We start from the raw sequence: 22,437 nt of genomic DNA, 5'->3' as shown, positions 1-22,437 counted from the left end.
CTTCTAGGCAGAAGAATTATTTTTATGGGTTCCACGGAAATTGCTAATGACAGTTGAATCCGCTAAAAATTCTGTTTTGGGTGAGGATAATTTCTGAATGTTCAAAGCAAAGTGAAAAATGATAGAAATATATAAAATTTCATTTTGTGGAGCTAAGGATATTTGGTTGTTTTCTCAATTAATGAACTTTCCCCCATAATTCATGTTAGGTGTTTCCCATGCTTATAATCTGACATAATAGATGAATGTCAAAAGAGAGATGCAAGTTACTTAAAACGTTGTAGGATTGTTTAGTTTCCATAACTTTAATCATATAAATGAATACTTTTAAAAGAAGTTGTGGAACTTATGCTATTAACTTCTGGGTTACTCTAGGACCCTTATATTCTCAAGACCGAATTCTTCAAGCCATGGGAAATATCACACTGGCCTTTCACCTGCTGTGTGAGCGTGCCGACCCTAACTCCTTCTGGCAGCCCTACATTCAGACCCTGCCCAGCGAGTACGACACCCCTCTCTACTTCGAGGAAGACGAAGTCCGGTCTCTGCAGTCCACACAGGCTGTCCACGATGTCTTCAGCCAATATAAGAACACAGCTCGGCAGTACGCCTACTTCTACAAGGTCATCCAGGTGAGCTGTTGGCCACTCTCTACCTGTCTGTGTGACAGGGTGGGGGAGTAACTGATCCCACGGATGTTCCACTGTGTCCCTCAGTAAGAACGCATCAACAGTTTGCTTTTTTACATTGTAAGGTGTTCTAATCCATTGTTTCCGTTTTCACAGAACTGTCAATGAAAGATGGTTTGACTATCTGACTTCATCAGTGTCCAGTGTTAATATAAACAGCAGTTGTTACATATTATGACTAATAGTCACTGAGTTCTGTAAACAGATTACAGTAAAAATTTAAACCTCTAAAATATAGCACAGTGCTTGGCGTATAAATTTTCCTAGAAAATGAAAGTCCATTTGTGAGTTCTTGTTGTAAAATATTGACAGTTTACTAAATTATAATGCTGATTTGTTTTTTTCAAAATATACTGTATATTTTATTAATTCTAATTAGCCCTAAGTAAAAGAGTCATATAAAAGTCTCCATAAGGTTGGGAACATGGTCTCAGGGCCCATGGCTGATAGGACAGCTTCCTGTAAGACACTCGAAAGATACTGTGATTGAAGCCACCCTCCGCCAGCCAGTGTGGCGGTGATTGAGAAGAGAGGGCTCTGGGGCCAGCCGGCCAGGCGCAGATTCCTGCAGCACCACTTGGAGCTGTGTCATCTGGGCAAGTCTCTGTGCTTCCATTCTCTAATCTGTAAAGTGGGGTAATACACCTCCTGACTCCAGAGTTGCTGAGCAGATGAAATGCATTGATCTATGTGAGGCCCTCAATATAGTCGGACTTAATAGAAATGCTCAATTAGTGTTACCATTTTGTGTTTTGATCCTTCAGGCCACGTTGTCTATTTTATTTGCTTATTTTTTCAGTTGTTTTAAATAGCTTCTTACCCTGTCCCCACAGTACCTTATGTTAGTATTTCTTAATCTTTTCTACTAAGAAACTCCCATTCATAAATGACCCATCACAAGCTCAGAATGGTTAAAATCTCTCATGTTTTGTTGCTGGGTTTTGGTCTCATGTTTTTAAATCTTAAAAATTAATGCAAATGTTGGTGTGCTAAAGTCATGTGTGATGACTTACTGTAATGTCAGATTGGCATTGTGGGAAAACTGCCCCATCTCTCCTCTGACCCCCACATGCCACTGGGTGCCCCGGAACCCACATTCCAGTGGGAGAAGCACTGCTTCCCATGTGGCAAACGCCATCACCCCGACAGTGTGTCAGTCCCGGTGTGGTTCTTCCTCAGAAGAAGCCAACGTCACCGTCACTTAACATTAGTACCAATAGGCAGCAGAAGGGAATCATTACAAGATGAAACACGTCATAATTAGCTTTGTAGAGAATTTCTTACCCAGTGATTTAGTTTCAGAATGGGATGCGCTGTGTGACATCAGGAAGGTATAGGCTATGGAATAGAAGAATTTTGCATAAGGATCTGTTACAAAGAAAAACAGACTTAAGCAAAAGTTTTTAAAACATCCTATTTTGAGTCTAGCTGTTTTTCTAGTTTTAGAATGTTCTCATTGCTTCTGCAAGTCATTAGTAGCCGTCCCAAGTAAACACAGATGTTGGCATTGTACTGCCGTTGTTTTATTAGAACCAGGTTTCTCACACCAGCACCAAGCCATAGCTCTCATACATTTCCAGGATCAGATGTGGGGCCCCTGCCCTTTGCCGTGGATCACTTCATCGGCACATTATCACTGAGGGAGAAAGTGAGTAGTGGCACATCAGTCCATAGTTACTGTTTCATTACAGTGACCTGCCTTCAGTGGGTTTTTTTTTTTTTTTTTTTTTTTTTGCATTATGACTCAACCTTTTTCAGTGTCAGGGGAACCCTCTTCTCAGAGAAATGCACGTGTCATATCTCACAAACACTTGTATACCATTTTGGGGTTCAAATTCTTGAACTGGATTTTGCTCTTTTTAGTGTGACTTCCCATTTAAAGTCATCTTCCTGGGGCCTGCACCAAGCAGTGCATCTGAGCCGAAATCCATTCATTTTCTTCTGAGCTCATGCTGGCTCGGGGGTCTGCCAGCCACAGCTGTTGGCCACTGTCTCATGATGTACCAGCCATGTGACAGCGAGCAAGACCAGTTTCATGTGTCTATGGTGGTGAAAGCTCATAGTCCAGCCTTAATATCTTGCTTCAGACTTTAGGATTTTTATTCCAAGCGAGAAGAAGCACTGGCACTAATGTCCACTGATTAGCAGTTTCTTCAGAGAGATTTCTCTGCATGGCATTTTTTATCCAGTGTTTCTCTTTCTCTCTGTTGCCTATAAACTAGAAAAAGAATTTCCTGTGTTCTTTCCTCCCAGCATATTTCTTTGGTCAAAGGCCTTTTAGTGGCCACTTGCTAGTTCAGATTATTTTCTGTCTTTAACTTGCTTTACCACATTTTCTTAAACAATCTTTCCTGGCAAGTCTCCCAATCTTGTTCTTCAAAATCATTGCAACAATTATTTGCCATTTGCTGTTCCATCTAAATGTTAGGATTACTTTGTTGTATATCACAGAAACCTTATTGGAATTTTTGTTAACTACACTGAATTATCTCATTCTTGGGTATTCTTTGCTATCTTTTAATGAATTTGTATAATTTTTTTTCCCCAGGGGGAAAAACCCCAAAATATAAAGCAGTCTTTCTGGGCCTCTGCTGGTCTCCTGGTGGCAACAGGGGCCTGGGTTTTATGGTTTTCTTATGGTTTTTATATTGTATTTATGTTGTAATCTTCTTGAGATAGTATACAGTGAGTCCTTTAGGTGTTAAACAGATGATAGTATGTGTGTATCCAGAAGCCTCAAGCAGGTCCTGATAACTGTTTTATTCAGTGTGCATAGTCATGTTGAGATGCCACAGGAATTTAACTCTTGTTCATATCACTTGGCCCATGGTAAGATTGGTTTCCTTACATGTCATTTTGCTTAAAGTCACAGAACCCATCCACAACGTTGAGGACTGACTACTGTACCTTGTACATGAAGCACCTGCTGGTGAAACTTCATACTGTAGCTTAACGGTTGAGGAATGTTGACACCCAAAGCTAAATTTAGAAATGTGGTTCAGCCAGATTCTGGGAAAGGCGAGTGTGCATCGACAGCCCTAAGTGGTAACATTGCTGTCAATTTGTGAAAGGGAAACCAGGGGAGAAGACAGGGTTAACAGCAGAAGACAGTTTAATGGCATTTACAACTGCTTTGGAGTATTAAACCCATAAAAATACTCCTAGCAGATTAGGTCATTCCAGAGTTCAGCTCCAAGTTGGGTGTTTTGCCTGGAAATGGTCAGTTTTGTGGTAGAAATTAGTGGAAAAGTAGGATTTGACTTAAACCCAGCTCTGAAGTAATGTATTTGTGTGAAAGCGAAACAGGTTATATCAGATTTGACTTGACTTACCATAGATGAATGCTAGTCCAGATATTTTTCATTCACATCAGTGAAAAGGAAATGAGATCCTGGGAATGAACTGCTCATTTCATTGATAATCCCATCTAATGGACCAGGCCCTGCCACGTGGGATGCCAGCTTGTCCAAACATTAAAGGCTCGCAGGGACCCGCACATTTTCTGTGCTGATGAGCTTGAGCATGGTGCTGTCTAAGTGAATGCGAGTGGCCAGGGTTTGACAGAATAGCGGCATAGCTATAAAGTTGCTGTTTTCCATGGACCTCATAATTGAAGTGATTTGTCCCACTTTACTTGTGTTTCCTCTTTGGTGTTGGTCACACAGTTTGAGAGGTGCAGGGGAAGGCATGGGGATGGAGAGACTCGTTTATCCATTGACTGTGAATGTCACTTCAAGGCTGCAGCCATTGCAGCAGTGTCCCCGTGTCCTGCCTCACGCTTCAGGCAGTGGAGTAGGCAGTCAAGTTGGCTGTTCTCCTTGAACAGGTAGCTTCTCCTACCAGGCTGTCATGGCAGAAGATTGGAGTAGGCATACTCACAACCTGCTGAAAACAGGGCCACCAAGAGGCAGAGGAAGACGTGGAGCGGTTGTGGCTGAATACAAGCAGTCACTTCTCCCATTTTTGTGTTCTCCTTGTGACAGAGCAGCACAGGAGGTAACTTGCCAGAGATGGCTTTTTCCTGATGCTCACATCTACATATAAAAGTCTGATCACACACAAGGCCTTAGGAATGAGCATCCAGGTGGAATAAAGACCTCCGGGCATTAGCATGGCACTGTGAGTCAGCATCTGAAGCTGTTGTAGATGTGTGTGTAGATGTGGACTTGAGCGGCACTGGGAGGAGCAACGTGCAGTGCATTTCTGTGACTGCATTTCCTCTGGTGGCAGTTTTTATAAGGTGGTTTTCCACATTGTCTTCCCAGGTAGCACGGGGGGGGGGGGGGGGGAGTGTCTTTGTAGTCAGCAGAGACTCTGCCTAGAAACCAATGTCAGAGCCTCCTTCCCAGATGAACCAGCCCACCGCCTCCTCCTGACCTTGCATTTACTGTCTTTCTGTTTTTAACCCATCGTATCCTCTTGATTGTTTATTCAACTAGTATTTATTGTCTCTCAAGTGCAAGGTACCACACCTGGGCACAGGGACTAGTATTGCTGGAGATGCAAGATTTTTTTTTAACTTTTTATTTTGAAATACCTTTTAGACTCCCAAAAACGTTGCAAACATAGTACAAAGTTGAAAGTCTGGCTGTGGATACTGATTCTCAGACACCATTCTCCTGACCTCCTTCCCACTTCAGTTTTCCCCTTGAGGTGAATGTGTTCCATCCGGGACATTCTGTTCGTTCTCTGGAGCTTCATGGCAGGGTCACATCTTCTCCTGTCCGAGGGGTAGGGGAAAGGAGCAGAGGCAGAGGGCAGGTGGAGGGGGAGAGAACGCCTATGGAATTGCCTGGAGGTGTTAGAGCAGGGGTGGGCAAACTTTTTGACTCGAGGGCCACAATGGGTTCTTAAACTGGACCGGAGGGCCGGAACAAAAGCATGGATGGAGTGTTTGTGTGAACTAATATAAATTCAAAGTAAACATCATTACATAAAAGGGTATGGTCTTTTTTTTTTAGTTTTATTCATTTCAAATGGGCCGGATACGGCCCGCGGGCCGTAGTTTGCCCATGGCTGTGTTAGAGTCATGACTCAAGATTTATTCCTTGGGTTGTGATAAAAGGAACTGGGTAGAGATTCCAGGGTGGAGGAGAGAAAGAATGATTTCTATTTTCAGGTTATTTATCTGAGTTGACTGGGGGCCTTTTACTGTGGTACATTAGTGTTCTGTGCTGAGTCTTTGTGGGACCGACCCAGGTGGGTCAAGGTGGGTTGGAGCGATTCCTGAGCATATCCTAGGGAACCCAGAGCCACAGCCGATGCCCATGCCGTTCACCCACCTGGTCAGAGTGACCTTCCCTACTGCTGCTTTAATCCTTACAGTCACTTGCCGAGAGAGTTGTTAGTCCTTCCTTTGCAGATAGGAATCCCAGCTGTGGAGCAGGCTGCCCAAGGCTCAGGGCGCCCTGGCCTGGGCTGGCTTCACAGCAGATCAGCTAGACCCCAGCCTGTCCTAGGCACTGGCTGGCTGAGCCTCCGTCTGTCTCTAGGGCTGTTTTGTCTTAATTTGGGGCACAGAATTGGTCTGGTTTTAAGTGCAGAGCAGTCTTGCTTAAATCTTTCTGGCTGATACTTTACAGAAAGTGTGCCTGTGCCTTGCCTTGCTGACTGCAAGGCCTTTACCTGTAGGGCCATCTGTGTGCCTGCGCCGGGCTTGCCTGCTGGCAGGTTCTTCCAGCTCCCTGAAGGAAAGCCCCTCCTGTCCACCTTCGTCTCAGCTGTGCAGAGGTGGGAGATGTTCACTCCTGGAGGAAGCCGCAGGCCCCTGGTTCCCCCCAAGGTGTGATAAAGCCAATGGTCCTCTCTCTTTTTTATTATTATTATCAATTTGACATTTTTGTTATTGTTAATCCTCACCCGAGGATATTTGCTCCATTGATTTTTAGAGAGAGTGGAGAGGCAGAGAGAGAGAAACATCTATGTGAGAGAGAGACATTGATTAGTTGCCTCCCGCAGGAGCCCCAACTGGCACCAGAAATCAAGTCTGCAACCAAGGTACATGCCTCTGACTGGAATCGAACCCATGATCCTTCAGTCTGTGGGCTGACGCTCTAACCATGGAGCCAAACTGCCTAGGGCTCAATTTGACTTTTAATGATATAAAGAATGTGGAAACACCAGAACCTTAGGAAAATCAGTCCAGGCTTGCATATTCTCTGGAGAGTTTCTAGTTCCTTTATCTTTGTTGGAGCTTCTGGCTGTATTGCTGAAATGCCCTGCCCTGTGTCCTTGTTTGTTCCTGATAGCTGACCGTGACCATTATGAATTTGTGTTAAATGTAGCATAAGATACTGTTCTTACTGTGTTCTTACTTATGGTTTCTGATTTTGAAAATTATTCATCCTAAACATGTGCCTAATTTTCATCATTTTCAAGATGTGAACCATGTTTTGTACTATAGTTGAAGTTCTTTTTAGCACTAAGTCTCTGCTGGGCAGATTATCCAAAAAAGTGCTCTTGCAATGTAATAGTTTCTTGTTTAGAGCAGTTCTTCCAGCCTGCCCTGCTGTCTATTCTGCACCCAGCTGGCTACCTTTGACTTTTCCATCAATGTCTTCGTCAGTACTACATTAGAGGATGCAGTGTCCTGGAGATGAAAGGTCAGGCCTCAGTCTGAGCCTCTTGCCTGCTAGGTAAATCTCGTCAGGTTAAGGTGGTATCTGAGTTCCCCTCTCTGTGGAAAGGAGGTGGGTGCCTGCTGGCCAGGTTGGGGAGTAAAGAAGTGATAATGTGCAGGGCCTATTGTACAAGTGCCCAACCCTGCCCCAGGCTCAGCAGTACTAGCCCAGCCCCCCTGGACCGTCCTCTGGTCTTCACCAGACCATGGCCCTGGTCTGGCCTTGATCAGTTCCGGGGCTTGCCAGCTTCATCTGGCTTCAGGGCTTTGCCATCTACTCTGGTTTCAGCTCAGATGTCACGTCCTGAATGAGGCTTTTCCTCACCATAAAGTAGACCTCCCTTATCAACTCTGTGTTAGTGTATGAGTCAGAGAAACAGAACTAATAGGGTATATGTGCATATAAATAGGAGGAGACTTATTTTAGGAGTGGGCTCAGGTGATCACAGAGGCTGGCAAGTCCAACGTCTTCAGGACAGACCCGCAGAGTAGACCCAAGGAGGAGCTGATGCTGCAGGTCAAGTTTGAAGGCAGCTGCTGCAGAGTTCCCTCCCGCGTGGGGGAGATCAGCCTTTGTTCTACTCAGGCCTTCACCTGATGGGTGAGGCCCACTCACATTGGGGAGGGCAATCTGCTTTACTCAGTAGTCCACCAATTTAAATGTTATTCTCATCCAGAATAATGTGTGAACAAACCTGGGCACCGTGGCTCGGCTAGTTTGACACATAAAATTAATCATCACAGCTGGGCATGCTGTTTCTTTGACAGCATCTGTCCCTGTCTAATTGTTGTTGTATTATTTGTTACCTGTCTCCTCCTCTGGAGTGTAATCTTCACAGGCAGGGACCTCTCTCTTCTGAGGCCAGTGTGACACCACCGCCTGTCACACAGGAGGCTACGCTGAGCTCGTGCAGTGGGGGAAACCAGTCGACTTCTAGGTCTCCACGTGTCAGGCACATATGGCAAAGGCCTCTGTGTGAGGTGAATGGCCAGAGTCCAGCCTGTTCTCCACTCCCCAAGCTGTGACCCTGTAGAGCTGCATCCTCACAGGCAGCTTTTTCGAGTTTGTACAAAGACACTTTGTCCCTACCGAGACAAATGCTAAACCTGATGGGACCTCAAGAGGCAGCGTGAGCCCTAACTGGTTTGGCTCAGTGGATAGAGGGTGGGCCTATGGACTGAAAGGTCCCAGGTTTGATTCCGGTCAGGGGCGTGTACCTTGGTTGCAGGCTCATCCCCAGTGGAGGTGTGCAGGAGGCAGCTGATGGATGTTTCTAACTCTCTATCCCTCTCCCTTCCTCTCTGTGAAAAATCAATAAAATATATTTTTTAAAAAAAGGCGGCGTGAATGATCGCCGTCCCCAGTGTAACAGAACAAGCCATCGCTCTGCTAAAGATTCTGTGGCCCTCGACGTCTGTGTCCTGTCCTTTCTTCCTCTCTCTTCCAAGTGGTGAAATTTGTGGTAGAGGAAGAATTTCAGATCCTCTGCCTGTAGGATTTTAGCTAGCAGCTCTCCAGATAACTGGTTTATATTTTTATGGGCTGTTGTATTTTCTCTGTTAAAAAAAATTCCTTCTATACTCTACAGAAGATTGGGTGCTGTGCATTGTACTTCCACAGCACTGTCAGCGTCTGTCTTCACCTCTTCCTCACCCGATGCTCACTTCCGTGAGTTCTTCACCTTCTCACCTGATCCGCTTGTAGACGATGTGTGCCCTTCTGCTGCCGAGACCCCCGTGAGTCCCTGCCAGTCAGGCTTCCTGACCGAGCTCTTTATGTTACCCAGTGAATGGCCCTCCACTGCCTGTGCATGTGCAGACATCTGAGTGTGTGTCCCTCTTGACCCTCTCCCCGACTGTCCTGGAAATGACTGGGTCTCCACCTCACACACGACTGTGACACAGTGCCCTACGATGACGACTCTTTAGACCTGAATTCTGTTTCTGGACAGCCATTCCTTTTCGGCCCACCTGTGTTCTTGAGTCCTTGAGCTTTGTCACATGTCGTGATTCAGATAATGTCCTTTCACAATCAACTTTATCCTTTCAACTCTAAAGAAAAAGTGGGTTCTAAAAATTAGTAGTTGAAAACACAGTATGGGAACTTTGTTTATTTTTATTTCCATTCCACCTCATAAGAAAAAATATAGTTCAGTATTCCCTTTTTTTATTTTCTGCTACTAATGAAGTTTAAATGCTTGCTTCTCTTCCAGTTCAACAGTGGATCCTGTTAAGAGCTAGAAAAGTAATATGGTGTCAGTCTCATGTTTGCCTTCTGGAAGTTTATAGTAGAGATGGGAGGGATATAATTGGCAGGAAATGTTGGAAAAGAAAACTGGTAAACTTTCAGAGGCTGTGGTGTCTGCTGTCTGAGCCCCATGCGGCCTGGGGCATCAGGTGGGACCTGAGCATGGGCTTGGAAGGCAGGCTTGTCTGGTTGAGGGAAGTGTCAGTGAAGGTGTGAAGCTGGGGCGAGTGGGGCAGTGAGGAGATGGAAGACAGCCTGAGCTCTACAGAGGCAGCACCCTGGAACTGAGGGGTGTCCCTGCAGATTTGCAGGGACCAGCTCCCCAAGTCTGGCACAAGCATCTCCCTGGGGTGCCTGTGGTTTGTGTGGCTTAGGCCAGTGTGGGATGAAGCTGGGTTTTAGCAGCTGTTTACCTGCCCAAGTGGCTCAAACTCAGTTTCCAAAATTACAGTCTACCCTGTCTCACTCTCAGACTTGGAATGCAGCAGAGATATCAATGGATATAAATGTGTTTTTAAAATGTAAAGCATGCTCTTAACATAATTAACCGGAGCTGGGTCTCCTTACTTTCAGCAATGCTGCAATGTCCTTAGGAGAGCTCCTGTACTTGATGTACAAGGGAGGGCGAAACTGAAAGTCCTTTACCCAGGAGCAGTACTGAGGGTGTGGGAGGGAGGGAAGGAGGGAGCAAGTGGGCCAAAAATGTGGCAGGAGTCAGGCCTGAGGACCTTCAGCAAGTCCTAGAATTTCCGACCTGCATGACCAGGAGCTATGGGGAACCTTCCCATCAGATCGGCATGGGTTTGCCTGCTTATTTAAAGATCACCTGTCATCAGGGAGGCCATAAGACCTTACAGCCTGAGGAATTTGAGGAATATTTGAAGGTAGAATCGACAGTGTGTGTGATAAACTGGATGTGAAGAGTTTGTGAGATAGTAAAGGATGATCTTGAGTTTTCTGGACTAAATTGGTTTTATCTTTTCCCCTTGCTCCTAAACTGGCTTTACCAACCTTTCTCTATTTCTGACGTTTATAGTTTAGAAAGGAAATTTCCAATCCTAAATTTCTAGCTTATTTTAACCCAGGGCACACCAAAAGTAATCTTGTATCTGAGTTTTCAGTCCAGACGGGTTTATTTTATGCTTTGAAATAGATTTTTCAAGCAGAAATCTTTTGTATGCAAAAGTCAAGCCTGGAGCAAATTTTTATTATGGAATTATAAGCTTGTGAAAGTGAAGGTTTTAATGGAAGTGCTCACCCAACCTTAACCGTGGTGACACACAATAGCATGTCTGAACGAAAAGCTGTCAGACGAGCAGCTTTCAATTTAAATGTGTCAATGATTTCAAGACCGACTCTAATGAGTTTTAAAATCTTGGTGTCAGTCTCATGTTTTCCCTTAAATGCTGTGAAGTCATTTAAAATTAATAAGCCGGTTTTTATTTGGCAGCGTTTACATCAGAAACGCTATCATCAGTTTTGAAGTCCTCGCTTTCGGGTGGTCTTTTCATTAGTCTAAAGTGGATTAGTGGCTGTGGTTCTAGAACCAGAAGGACATTGGCTTCTTGTTAACAGGCAAGTAGGCTAACCTGAGGGACGACCTAGATACAGCTTTTGTGACAGGGCATGTGTCCGTGAACCTAATGCAGGTGTGAAATGGAGTCCCCTTGAGTTAGTGAGCTGTGGGTATATTTAGGACTTAGAAATAGGGAAAAGCTAAATGACAATAAAACATTTGAATAACAGTTTATGGCGATAGATTTCAGTAGTTGGTATAGGATCAAAATTCTAGACAAAAACTGCTAAGAAATTCAGAGGCAGGAAAGACTCAAGTGCTTTAGGAGTTTGCCACTTACAAAACATAGCTGTACTTTAAAGACAATAAAGATCAATAATAATTTTCAAACATTAAACATTATAAACTTTTAAATGAGATTTATTTATAGTTTTTCCAGACATCATAAATAGCAAGTAACAGAAAAAAAGTAAAAATAGTATGTGTCTACTGATGAATTGTATAATAGTAGTAATGACATTTTGACTGTCAGTTATTTAAAATGCCAGTATAAATAGAATAAATATATAATAGGAACAGTGGTAGGGGATATTAAGTAACCTCCTGTAGTAAAGGTGAACAGCTTGGGTTGTTGACTCTTGTGGACTTTTATTTTTGATTGTTGGTGTTTTTTTTAAGACCTCACCCAAGGACATGCCTTGAGAGAGAAGAGGGAGAGAGAGAGAGAGAGTGGAGAGAGAGAGAAACATAGATGTGAGAAACATCTATTGGTTGCCTCCTACACGTGCCCCAACCAACTGAACCACATTGATTGGCCGGGCAACTTTTAGTTTTATTAAATTGAGATTTAGCTTAGACATGTAAAGTACACATGCATTAAATATAGTTAGCTTCTATCCTAAAGAACCGCACCAAGATTAAGCTGTGGAACTTTTGTAGCACAGTAGGAAATTCCCCACGTCCTTTCCCAGTCAGTACCAGCCCCCTATTCAAGAGGTGACCACTGTTCCATCTCTGTCACCATGGGTTACTTTCTTCCGTTGACAAGCTTTCTGTAGGTCGAATCCCCCTGTGTGGAGTCTTGCCCACCTCTGCCTTCTGCTCAGTGCATGTCTGTGAGATCCATCCGTGCTGCTGGGTATAGGAGTAGGTAAGTCTTTACTGCTGTGTAGTTTCCCATTGTGCATATTCCACACTCTGCTTATCCATCCTCCTCCTGATGGGCATTTTGGTTTTTTTCCAGCGTTTGTCTATTATAAATGAAGCAGCTCTTAGTCCTCTTGTATATGTCTTGTGAATTTATGCGTTCCTTTCTTCTGGGAACTCTGGGGAGAACAGTTGCTGGGGTATTGGGCAATTTTATAAGTAGCTTCAGCTGACATTGGTAAACTGCTTTCCAAAGTGGCTGAACAGTTTACACCCCACTATACCTGGACTTTCCAGCTGTCCTACCCCTGCCAGCGCTGGGTTTGTTAGGCATTCCTGTGGGTGCACAGTGGGGTCTAGTTGTAGTTCTGACTTCCATTCTCTGATGATTGATAGTGTTGGGTGTGTCTTCATTTGCTTATTCGCTACTTGGATATCCTACTTAAGGAAGTGTGCAAATCTTCTACTTGTTTAAAAAAAATTGTAAGGTATCTAATTTAACTCAATATACCCAAAGGTTATCTTCTAAGCATATGATCAATATAAAATGATTAATGATATATTTTACTTTTTTTAATAGTAAATCTTCAAAATTCAGTGTGTCTTTTGGGGGAGAGTATATTATATTACTAAGTTTTTAATGCAAAATTAAAAAATTTTGACCTTATTTAAGTGTACAATTCAGTGGCAATAGTTACATCATAATGTTGTGCATTCATCACCACTATCTATCTCCAGAACATTTTCATCACCTCAAACAGAAATGGTAAATGTTAGTAACTTCCCACCCGCTCCTCCTTCCATTGCCCATTTATAATTTGGCGTTTTCTTCTAGATGTATGTCCTTTATAAGACAGTTTTGTAACTGTCTCTTCCCAGAACTCTCTGTCTACCTCAAAGTTCTCAACCAAGAGCAATTTGCCCTTTGGCTGTCAAAACTGGGCCAGGGATGCTGCTGACCCTGGAGCACCCAGGACGGCCTCACAACCAAGCAGGGGCCAGCCTGACTCAGTACTGCTGAGGCTGGGAAACCTTTCGGTACAGGATCATTAAGGTGTTCTTGTATGTTTGCTTCTGGAAGCCTTATTGCTTTCCCTTTGACATTGAAGTCTCTAGTCCCTCTCTAACTCTCGTATACATGTTGAGAAAACGAAGAGAAATCTTGATTTTTCCACATCTGTGGTTCTAGCCTTGTGTTTAAAACAAAACTCCGTACGATAATTATCTGGAGCTTTATATGGAACATCTATCTATATATATAAAAAGCCAGAGTCTTGACCACCAGGACGACCAAACGACCGGTCACCATGAGGTGCATTGAGCACCTCTCAGTCCCTCCCCTGTGGCCCACAGGCTCTGATTGCAGCGAGGCGGGCGGGGCAGCGAGCACTGCAAGCAGCAGTGGGCTACTGTGCGCGATTTCGCATGCTGGGCCTCTAGTCTATATATATAAAAGCCTAAGTGACCAAATGACCAAATGCTATGATGCGCACTGACCACCAGGAAGCAGACACTCAATGCAGGAGCTGCTCTCTGGTGGTCAGTGTGCTCCCATAGCCAACCTCCCACAGCCCTGTTCGCCCGCCAGGCCAAGGGACCTGACCCTTGCACGAATTCGTGTCCTGGGCCTCTGGTATTAATATATAGAACTAAAGTTTTGGTATTTGGTGGTTTAAAAGCAGTATTTGAAGCATGAAGTAAGTGGCCAGGTATTTGCAGAAATGGAAGATTTGTTTCTCCCTTTAACCTGATGATTAAGACCATAATTTAGAGTTCTTGTTGTTGTTGCCTTTTAACTTTCAGGTTACAACCATAATGAAAAATTCACAAAAGATTCAATTCATAAAGTAAATTGACTCTAAAGTGTGTTGTTTTTATCAGACTGTTACCTGGTTCTTGGCATGTAAATGTGGTGATTAGACATTTGCCAGACAGAAGGGAATTTTTTTCTATTGTAGTTCAGTTGTATTTCCACCTGTCAGGTCTTCCATAAAACTGACCACTTACATAATCAGCCCCTGAGATGTTTTAGGATAGCTTGGAGAAGGAAGAAGTACTTTTAGAAGTATGTCATTGAACCTTGTGGGAGCCATTCTTCAGGAAATGACAAGGATGGAAAGTTCTAAGACCTTTTCCCTCTGTTTATTGGTCATGTCAAGTACATTACTACTATTTTTACAATAAAATCTAATTTTATAGAAGAACTAGGGGCCCGGTGCACGAAATTCGTGCACTGGGTGTGGGGCAGGGGGGAGTGTCCCTCAGCCCAGCCTGCCCCCTCTCACATACTGGGAGCCCTCAGGCGTTGACCCCCATCACCCTCCAATCGCAGGATCGGCCCCTTGCCCAGGCCTGATGCCTCTGGCTGAGGGGTCCGGCCCGGGCAGCGGGGACCCGCAGCTGCAGCGGCCCCACGATCGTGGGCTTCGCTTTAGGCCCAGGCAAGGGACCCCTAGCTCCCGGGACTGCCAGCTTCGACCGTGCCCAGCTCCCATCGCTGGCTCCACCCCTACTTCCTGCTATCATTGGCCAGGGCGGAAAAGGCACCTGATTCTCCGATCATGGCTGGGGGGCAGGGCAAAGGCGGCCCCAGGGCCGCCTTTGCCCTGCCCCCCAGCTCCTAGCTCCCCCCTGGGTTTCCGATCACTGTCAGTGGCAGGGGGCTTCTTCCTGCTTTCCCTTTCGCCTCCCTGCATTGTGCCTACATATGCAAATTAATCGCCATCTTGTTGGTAGTTAACTGCCAATCTTAGTTGGCAGTTAATTTGCATATAGCCCTGATTAGCCAATGAAAATGGTAGCTCGTACGCCAATTACCATTTTTCTCTTTTATTAGTGTTGATTTGTGGCTTAAGAGTGGTCAGATGGGAAAAAATATCACCTCTTCTGATATAGGTCTTGGAACAGTAATAGCTCTCCTGTTGAAACTACTCTGGCAAGAGGATCAGTTGATAGAGGGCTAGATGCTTAGCTCTTGCTCGAACACCTTTGCTGGCTGCAGTTACCAAGACAAAACGTCTCCAATTCGCACAGGAACACAAGGATTGGACAGTCGAGCATTGGAAAAAAGTCATGTGGTCCGATGAATCATGTTTCCAGTTGCATCATGCAGATGGCAGAGTGAGAATTTGGTGGAAACAGCATGAAAGCATGCACTCCACATGCATGAGTACAACCCTTCAAGCTGGTGAGGGCAGTGTTATGGTTTGGGGCATGTTTTCCTGGCATGATTTGGGCCCTTTAATTCATGTGGAACAACATCTGAATAGCACAACATACCTAAGTATCGTTGCTGATCAGGTTCATCCTATCATGTTGATGGCATATCCCAATGGAGATGGCTTCTTCCAACAAGAGACTGCGCCATGCCACGGTGCTCGTATTGTGCAGGAGTGGTTACAAGAACATGAGGGAGACCTTACCTTGCTTAGGTGGCCCCCACAATCACCAGATCTCAATCCAATTGAGCATTTGTGGGACAAAGTTAAAGGAGCCATCAGGCAGCTGGTTCCACAACCATCAAATCTCACAGAACTGGACAATGCTATTCATCAGGCATGGTGTCAGATTCCTCACATCGCTTTTCAACATCTCATGGAGTCAATGCCAAGAGGAATCACCGCAGTGTTGAAGGCAAAAGGTAGCCCCAATGAAGTACTGATGGGGTGGTCATAATAATCTGGCCACTCACGTTCAAATATATCCCACATTCAAAGGCTGTTAAATCGCATTGTTTATCCAAATCTTCAGAAAAAAATCACTTCTATTGTTGTGGTAAACAACCTGCTTCCCTATTTATAATGGTCTGTCCCTCTAGCAACTTCAGCGCGAAATTATAGCTAATTTGCCTACAAACGTCAGATGGTCATAATAATCTGGCCACTCAGAGTGTGTGTGTGTGTGTGTGTGTGTGTGTGTGTGTGTGTGTGTGTTATTTAAAAAAATACATGTCGCTATTTTGGGGCACCACAAGTCCCCCTTTCTCTGCATTCGTGTTATGCACTGGAAAGAGTGCAGATTTGGAATCAGGACACGGTTTTGAGTTACAGCTCTGCCTTTAAATAACCTAAACAATGGCAGGTCACTTCGCCTCACTTTTCCTACCCGGTAATGGAGGTGCCAGGCACTTCCGTATGTTGGTACTGGGCAAAGTGAATGAGAAGTGTAAGAGCACTTTGTGAAGCACGGATCTTCACATACATGTAAGGTGCCAGCTTTGTGGGCACACCCAACTAAAAAACACTCTACTGTGATAGGTGTTATACAGAGACAGCACTTGGGGTGGTTAGGTGAATGGTCTCTGAAACGCCTCCACTGCTAGCTGGGCCTGGAGCAGTTTCTTCTGGGCCATTGTGCTTTATCTGGAAAATAAAGCTACTGGGAGAGACTCTTTTGATCTTTTTTTTTTTTTTTTTGAGTGAAATTATTTTTTAAGTTATAATTCATACAATACAAAATATTAGAAAATACACAGTAATTTAAGGAGGAAAATGAAAGTTTTATTTATTTGATTTGGCTGGGTGATGGTAGCACCCATCTTATAGGGTTCCTGTGAGGTTGGAATTCATTGATATCTACCGAGGGCATTTTATGTGCCTCGCACTAGGCATTCAGATGTTAATTATTATTTTTATTGCTACGGTTAGAGTTGATTTGGATAATAGTGAAATTCAGGTACTGCTCGCTGAGTCAGATCCTCTTCTGCACAAACTGACCAGCGCTCTGAAAACAGATGTGATGAGTTCCTGAAGTAGATGTTTGGGTCATCAGCATTAGAACTTGAGTGGGGCTGATGGGTCACAGAGGATCTGCTGTGGGAAAGAAAGATACACAGCATTTACCTGCCCCTTCCCTGCTCAGCAGATCTGGAGGTAACTGTTCATTAATGAGTCACCTGCTTCATTTCACTCATTCCTTTCACGGCCATCTTGAGCTCCTGCAGGGCTGAGAGCAGACTTCCTCCACTTTGGTTTCCCCAGCTCCTCCCTGATGTCCTTGGTGTGGAATAATGTTTGCTGAGTAAATGGTCCTTATTGGCAGGGCAGGTCCAAAACTGGAGGGGAGAGATCCTGGCAAACAGGACTGTGGCTGGAGTCTTGGCCCTCCTGGGAGAGAGTCTCTTGACCTTTTTTTTTTTTTTTTTTGAGTGAAATTATTTTTTAAGTTATAATCCATATAATACAAAATATTAGAAAATACACAGTAATTTAAGGAGGAAAATGAAAGTTTTATTTATTTGATTTGGCTGGGTTTAGGTGACTTAGAAACTCAGTGGGAAGCTCTGGACGAAGGTGGGGCCAGAAACCCTAGTGTGAAATTAGTTTCTCCCAGATTGCATTTTGCCATCGTTAAGTGTGTGTGCAGGGAGGGGTTTAATCAGCAGAGATCTTCTGTTCTCCTGCTTGGTGGCAGCTAGCAGTAAACCCAGTTCCTGGGCTCAACTCGAGCATAAGTCACCTGGGAAATGTGCTAAAAATGGTGTTTCCTGGGCTCCACTCTCAGGCCCGGAGGTCTGGACTGAAGGCCTGGGTGCAGGACCCAGGGAATAGGTAGCCTCTTGGACTGTAGGGTATTGGAAGAGCAACGTGCATGACATCACGGCCTGTCTGGATAGCTTACAGTTTCCTTATGCTTCACAATTTTCATCTGTTTCAAAGAACAGAAACAGGTGTATGGCCTTGAAAAGACCAAAATAAATCCAGAAGCATGTAAGGGAGGCTGTGTGGAGGCCTTCAGATTGCCTGCTTTTCATAAGTAACTGAAAATTGAAGCAACTCAGATGGGTTTCTGTGTTGGATTTGATGCTGCTTAAGATGACCAGTGTAGAAGCAACTGTTCCCAGCGTCTGTATTCAGAGAGCTCGGATCTCAGAAAGCGGTCAGTTTGAGACTGAAATAGAATATTAGTTCTCCAGTGGCTGAGTGAACACTGAATATAATTCAATCGGGGGCCAAAGGGCCAAGAAATGATCTCACTTCAAATAATGACAATCATAAAACAGTGCCCCTCACTCCAAGCAAAGTCTGCTGCCTCTAACTTGAAGAGAATCGAGGTGTTTTGTCTACTTCCGTTTCCTTGGCTTCTCTCCATCCTCCCTGGCATTTGCCCTTACCTTCACCTGTCCCCTTTTCCTTCACTTTTCTGTCCTTGTCCAGACCAGCCCTTTTCCCTGGGCCCTTGGTAGGGCAATGCCCATGTACCTTGGTTTTTTCACCTGCTCCCCCTCCTGTGCATCTTTTTTCCTGCCAATATGTTTCCTCTTTTCTGAGAGGCAGAAAGGCTCTAACGTTTGCTGGGCGCCTGGGTCCTGGAGTGACGATAACCATGAAACGAGTCACAGCCAACCCACTGTCAAACCTCAGCAGCCCTCCTCATTCTCCACTCCCTCGTCTTATTTTGATTCATCCTGTGCTTGAATCAAAGCACTTCTTTCCTTAAAGAAGACCCTCTTCATCATCTTTGTTAACTGACCAGTCTACTAAATTGAAATCCTTTTCCCTAGAAGGACACTAACTTATCAATGGCCCTCAAGGCAGCAAACCTGTCTTCATTTTACAACTGAAGAGACGGACCAGGTGGGTGGAGGCTGCTCCAGAGCCCTGTCCTGTGCAAGGCATCATCTGCTGCCCAGCCCCGGGCCGTACCCTCCCGCTTCCAGCCTCTCCACCCACTGCCTCCCCCCTTCACTGTTCAGCTTCCTAGAAGCAGCCCGCCTTCTGCACTGCCATTTCTGGAGCTCTGTGCCGGGCACTTTCTACCTCTCATCCCAGTGATGCATCCATCAGACAGGAAGCCATGAGAGGGTAGACCCGCTGCTGACTTGTTTTCCATTTCCTGGCCCAGCATTTCACTCAGGAATGGGCACTCCATCAATGTTTGTTGAATGAGTGAGTGAGTGAATGACTGAATGCCACAGGGCAACTCAGGAGCAATTGAGCATGGTTTAAAATGAAGTGCATGGAGGTATTTTGCAGACTGTGTGTATTAGAAATTCACAGCTCACTGGAGGGCCAGTTTCCTGAAAGTTTGCAGGAAGAGGGGTCTTAAAACTGTCTTAGGGTTTGGTGAAGTGAATCAGTTGGGGGGCATAAATTATTTTAATTTGGAAAGAAATATCAAATGTTCGTTGTGAATATTGGGGGAAACTATTTTACACATCAGGATTTTTCAGGGATAAATAAGATTACTTATAGATTTTGCGACTTTTTTTTTTTTAGGAATTAATAGATGAATAGAAAAAAAACAAAAACAATGGTCATTTTGCCGAGCATAAAGCCTTAATTGACAGAGCTAATGATCTCGACAAACCTGTGTTGAAAATGTCACTTTCTATTATGTGCCTGGAAGTGCAGATGGGGAAACAGGTTTTTTTCTTTTTGCGTAACTTCATTAAGTGCTTAGGAGGAGTTCTCTTCTGTGTCACCTTCCTCAGCCTGAGGAGTTGGAGACTAAATCTAAACTCGGAATGCCACATGTTTCCTATGAAAGAGTTGACAGTTGTCATTTACTAACAGGCCCACGTCCTTCTCACAATCCCCTTCCTCAGAGTGTCCGGGTGACTGTTAACTCCAAAGTGAGCCAGACGGCAGCCTGGCCAGAGAGGCGCATCGCTGTCTCCCTGGCCTGTCTCCTTCCCCTGGGTGTTGTTCCAGTCTCTCTAGCTCCGGCTGCTCCCAGGCTCCTCTGTTCCTTCTTCCCTGAGAAAACTACGAGCGTGTGACGTGAACTCCTGTTTCTTGTTGTCTCCCTGGGAAAGAATTCTCCCCGGTAGCTCAGGTGAGCCCTGGCTGTGTCAGGTGCCTGTGACATTGCTCTGTGCTGTCTCTTCATTTCCCTTCATTCTCAGGCTTCCCTTCTGTCCTGTTTTATCCCCTTGCTTTACAGAACATCCCTGCGCCTTTGAAACAATGTCTTGTCTACCTTCTGTCTTTAACCATGGCTTTTATCAAGGATATTTCACACTCAGCCTGGCCCCTCCCCACTACCTTGCCAATGGCAAGCTCTCTGATGGGTCTGGGGGCCACCATTCACCGATTCCAGGGGCCCTTCCTAACACTCAGCCTTACCCAGCTCATTCTAAGTGTTCCCCAAGTTTCAGGACTTCTGGCTCGGGGTTAGACCTGGTTTTCAAAACCCAGTTCTGAAGTCTTTTCTCATCTGTGACTTAAGTCAAAAAGTTGGATTTCTTGCTTTCTGTTCCTAGTGAACAGTTTAATAAGGGTCTCTTTTATAGGTGGTGCTGAAAAGGTGTGCACTGATTAAACGATTCTCTCATTGACAGTGTGTTTCCACACATTGACTATGCCAACAAAATGGTATTCTTAGACTGTGAGATAGTGTTCCCTCTGATGAAAACGAGAGTGAAATCCATTTCATAACTATTGATCAGTTAGGCATTTAATTAAGAAGTTATAAGGCAAAATGTAATCGTTATGGGAAAGGAGTAGTGAGATTCACATTTTCTGACGTACTGCTTGGCCATCACTCGCTGTTCTCTCGAGCTGGAAGCCGATGACGCTCAGTGCCAGCCCTCGCATTCTGGCCTCCCCTGTCCTCCTCGGTTTCACACCCTATTGACTTTCAAGGTAGACTAACAGTGCTTTATAGAAGACTTTTCTTTATTTTTTATGTTTTCCTTAGTAATTTTAATACTATTGGGAAACTAGACAATAAGTATTGATGACATCTTTGTGCCTGCTTTTATTTATTTCTTATTTTTTTAACTTTTCTAGGGGCTACAGTGGTGCTTGAAAGAGTTCTGATACCTATTTTAGATTTTTAGTGAAATGAAAGAGAATTTTTTATCAACTGAAGATGAATATAAAATCTTTTTTTTTTTTTTTTTAATGAAAAAGAAAGCTCTCAGCTACTTTACCCAAAGGCATGGACATTTTAAATTGGATTTGCTTGGTCAAGTGGCTGTCTTGACTTGCTATAACAACATTCTGTTTGACTCTAATAAATATAACCCTATAATTCAGTACATTGCAGTTTTAATGGGATTAGTTTTATCAGTAAGGCTAAAATATTTGTTTTATTTATTAAAACTCGGATAATATGTTTGAAAGTTCCCTTCGGGAGAAACAGAGAGGTTATCTAGACTTTTCGGAGCAGTAGCTCTTTATTGGCAACTTGATCTTATAACCGAGAAGTGGAGCTACCTCGTGCTCTGGGGCCTCTATACCTTACTCCCCTTCAGGGGAGCATAATTCCGCTCCATTCACGGTGACCAGAGAAATAGTGTTGGGGATTTTCTCTTTGATTGGTACCTTTTGAGCACAGTGTAAGCATGGGCAGTAGAGAACAGGAAGGATGAGAAAAGTCCTGAGATGGAGAAGGGACCAGCATGCTCAGGACTGGCTGTCCCCAGACTCCGCCCACAGACCCACTGAACCCAGAGCTGTGTCCCCAGATTCTGCCAACAGATATGCCTGCATGGGCCTGGAAACACTGAACTCAGAGCTGTGTTCTCAGACATGGGTCTCACCCCACCTCCCTGTGACCTGCAGCCGGAAGTTGTGCAGCAGGGACCTTTACCCTAGTTTTGTTATCATTGGGATTTACTCAGAGCAGCTGGTAACAGTAGCACATTGTGATGTATGGATATTCCTGTGAAGTGCCTAAGACTGTGGGCACTGGGAGATTTATGCAGCTATGGGAGTTCTGAATTAGGGTTGACTCACTCCATCAGCACTTGGCCTTGCTTATCCGAACCTGAGTCTGACATATATGGGTTCTCAGGTTCTGTGTCGCACAGAGCATTTAAGGGTCCAAGGTTCATTTCCCGAACAACATTGACAACTGGGAGAGTTGAAAGTAGCAGAAAGATGTCAGAACTTGGAGATAATGCTGCTTTTATGATGGATAAAGCTGTGGGGTGTCTCAGAGGTTGTTCAGAAATATCACGAAAATGATAGGAATTCCAGATAATAGAATATAGGAGCTTGTTGGGACACCAGTGTGACACAATTCTAGTGAAGAAAAGACCAGAAAGTAAATTCCAGATGGGAGTCCTTTCGTTAAACTGGGTGAAGGAAAGGAACACAGCTCTGCATGCATTTGGTGTAGACGTGTTTTCTGGGACAGGGTCCTTCCCATCCAGGACTAAGGGAGCTGGGCTAGATGGGCTCCGGTTACATTCCGGTCTGCGATCGTATGACGGTAGGCAGGAACTTTTATATGGTGTCCTTTCTGGTGGTTTGGCAAGTAATAGATTTAG

At 44.5% G+C, this 22,437-nt stretch overlaps 1 protein-coding gene across 3 annotated transcripts in view; it reads left to right on the top strand.

The window, feature by feature from the left end:
* Positions 1-22,437, top strand: part of SETD3 (SET domain containing 3, actin N3(tau)-histidine methyltransferase) — a 59,389-nt gene that overhangs the window by 15,206 nt on the left and 21,746 nt on the right. For all 3 annotated transcript variants that reach the window (XM_059686170.1, XM_059686165.1, XM_059686161.1), the window contains exons 5-6: positions 8-80; positions 376-632. In XM_059686170.1, the coding sequence (XP_059542153.1) occupies positions 8-80; positions 376-632 (330 nt within the window). The remainder of the gene's footprint in view (positions 1-7; positions 81-375; positions 633-22,437) is intronic.

Source organism: Myotis daubentonii, chromosome 1 (genome assembly GCF_963259705.1).
Source record: "Myotis daubentonii chromosome 1, mMyoDau2.1, whole genome shotgun sequence".
Classification (NCBI taxonomy): Eukaryota; Metazoa; Chordata; class Mammalia; order Chiroptera; family Vespertilionidae; genus Myotis; species Myotis daubentonii.
Note: the sequence above shows the minus strand (reverse complement) of the source record. Positions and strands in the feature narration are given on the sequence as shown.